At 38.4% G+C, this 2,351-nt stretch overlaps 1 protein-coding gene across 1 annotated transcript; it reads right to left on the minus strand.

Annotated features, from left to right (window-relative positions):
- Nucleotides 1-100: 100 nt before the first annotated feature.
- Nucleotides 101-1,922, minus strand: SARC_14452 (hypothetical protein). The gene is made up of 4 exons (XM_014291413.1): nucleotides 1,125-1,922; nucleotides 715-752; nucleotides 491-571; nucleotides 101-371 (listed from the first exon to the last, which is right to left on the minus strand). The coding sequence occupies exons 1-4, from the start codon at nucleotides 1,768-1,770 to the stop codon at nucleotides 321-323; spliced, it is 816 nt and encodes a 271-aa protein (XP_014146888.1). The 5' UTR covers nucleotides 1,771-1,922; the 3' UTR covers nucleotides 101-320.
- Nucleotides 1,923-2,351: the final 429 nt, after the last annotated feature.

The following is a 2,351-nucleotide window of genomic DNA, read 5'->3' on the forward strand; positions in this document are numbered from 1 at the left end:
TTTTAAAAGGCATAAATACAATAATAATATTCGAATACATATATATATTTGTCTATTTCAGAAGCCTATTTGATATTTGACCTCAATGTGAATGAACAAACGTGTTTAATTTTATTTTCAATCTAGCCTCATCGTTTCTGTATTTCCGTCGACTGTACATATATACCTTTTTTGTTTTCAAAAACAAAAACCTGCTACACATAAAAATTTTCTTGTTCGGTTTAGAACTTAGAAGGCTATGCTCTATTCAATGGAACGCCAACGGAAATCGAGGCGCCGTATGCGCTTTGTGTTGCGCTTTTAACTATTTATAATTTATGTCACCTCTTCTTGTTTTTATCATTTCGATCCACAGCATCGTCGAAGATACCCTGTATTGAAAATCAAATAGGTAGCAAATAAAGGCACGATTCAGGACAGCCACTAAAAGAATATTCGGTGTACGCATTCAGTTTGATATGGGTTATCAAGTACACACGCAAACACATACCAGGCCCAGCATGTGTTCATTTTTAAAATTACGTATCTTCGTCTCTTTCTTCTGTCGCTTGCTAGACCCTGGTCGGTTGGACTAAAGAAAATATTGCCGTTAGAATCAGTTGCGTCCAACAAGTTGAAAGCAGCTCTTAGAACTGCACAGCGCATACAATAAAGGGTCAAATGGCGTCATAGAAATATGTATATATATAAAATACATGTGTGTGTGTAACGTACCTTCCCTCGCACTCGTTGTTGGGAGCTCGACATCCCCGCTGTTCGTGGTAAGAGAAGTGAGAATAAGAGAAATATACTATGGCTGAAAGATATGTGTTGTGTACTCAAGCGCTCAAACGGACTAAAAAGAGATTTGAGAAGTAGCGTAAAAGAAGAAAGCAAAGTAAAATATACTATACTGAGACGAGGATAGATCTTAAATACTTAATTGTTCGAATGCCAGGAGAATACAAAAAGATAAGACTCCAACATGACGTAAACTAAGGACATACCGAATTTCGAAATTTGATTCTTTGGAAAAAGGTGAAATATAGCTGAGACTGAGATGCGTGCTTTTTACTCAAATCGCTCCAATGTCAAATAGATTTCAAAAGAAATGACCGCAACGTGAAGTAAGACTGCGAACGTACCGTCTTTCAAACTCTGATCTACCGCAACGGAATCTGCAACGCTGATTTCTTGCCATAACAAGACAAACTTCTCGTCTATGGTTATCTCTTCGCTATGCTCTCGGTGGAATAAGACAAAATTCTTGGTGTAGTTGTTCTTTATCACTAGTATTTTGCCCTCTTTCTGCAGACGATCCACGTGCTTCTGCACTTCTGGATTAGAGTCCAATAGATCATTCAACGTGATTCCCCCACTCCCCTCTCTGTGTCTTTCCGTCAGCAGATCCTGCAGTTGCTCGGCGGTGCCACAGTTAAACTTCGGATTGAACGCAAATGCCCCATCTTTCCAAATAGTGCGTTCGTTATTCAACAGATTGTCGGTCAGTTCCGTATCATCATCGAACGTGTGGCCTAATACTTCACGTTCGAGTACATCCAATGGCACCTTTTCACCTTGATGTTGTCTAAGATAATCCACTACACTTCTCAACCGCTGCCCAATCTGTTTCTCTTTGAAGTTATTAGTTTTACTTGTATTAACCTTCTTGTTGCCAAACGGCCTATTTGGCGCAGTAACACCGTCTTTCAGCTGTTTCTTGCGTTCACGATCTCGCTCGATCTTCCCCTTCATATCCTGCGCCGCCAGCATTTTATTTCGGAAATCCATGGTGAATTAGAATATTGCCACTAAATTTTTTAACTTTATGTGTAAGTTTTGGATTGGTTGTACTTAGGTGTAAGTGTGATGTTTTCTAGGTGAGGGGACGCAAAGTGTTTGCTAACTCTACTACAGGACAAATACGCGAATGAGAAAGAGACGAAGTCCTTGTCACTTTATATTATCAAAAAATACATCGAAAATATACAGCAATGTAGGGTTTTTTGTAATCCAATTATAGGATTTTCCAAACTAAATATAGGGTTATTACTCAATGTTGGGTTTCTTTGAATTTGAAATATTATTTTAGGACACTATGTGTATTCAAAAGCATTCGAATAAATAAACGACTCTTGCAACACAATAAGCCCCGCATTACTCTACACTACGCCCATTCCTGTGATTGTAAATATATGTACCCGTGCTTGCCTGCATGTTTGTGGTATTTATAGCCCAAGCCGCCAAATATGAATATAGGTATATACACGTATGTATATATATATATATATATATATTTATATATATATGTGCGTGTGTGTGTGTGAGTGTGTGTGTGTGTGTGTGTGTGTGTGTGTGTGTGTGTGTGTGTG

This window comes from Sphaeroforma arctica, assembly GCF_001186125.1.
Source record: "Sphaeroforma arctica JP610 unplaced genomic scaffold supercont1.4647, whole genome shotgun sequence".
Classification (NCBI taxonomy): domain Eukaryota; class Ichthyosporea; order Ichthyophonida; genus Sphaeroforma; species Sphaeroforma arctica.

Excerpts from the sequence above, each read along its gene's own strand:
- SARC_14452 (XM_014291413.1), bottom strand. The coding sequence starts at position 1,770 with ATGGATTTCCGAAATAAAATGCTGGCGGCGCAGGATATGAAGGGGAAG. Across the intron at positions 753-1,124 it reads AGATCAGAGTTTGAAAGACG|CGGGGATGTCGAGCTCCCAA; the intron begins GTACGTTCGCAG and ends TACCACGAACAG. Across the intron at positions 572-714 it reads AACAACGAGTGCGAGGGAAG|TCCAACCGACCAGGGTCTAG; the intron begins GTACGTTACACA and ends TATTTTCTTTAG.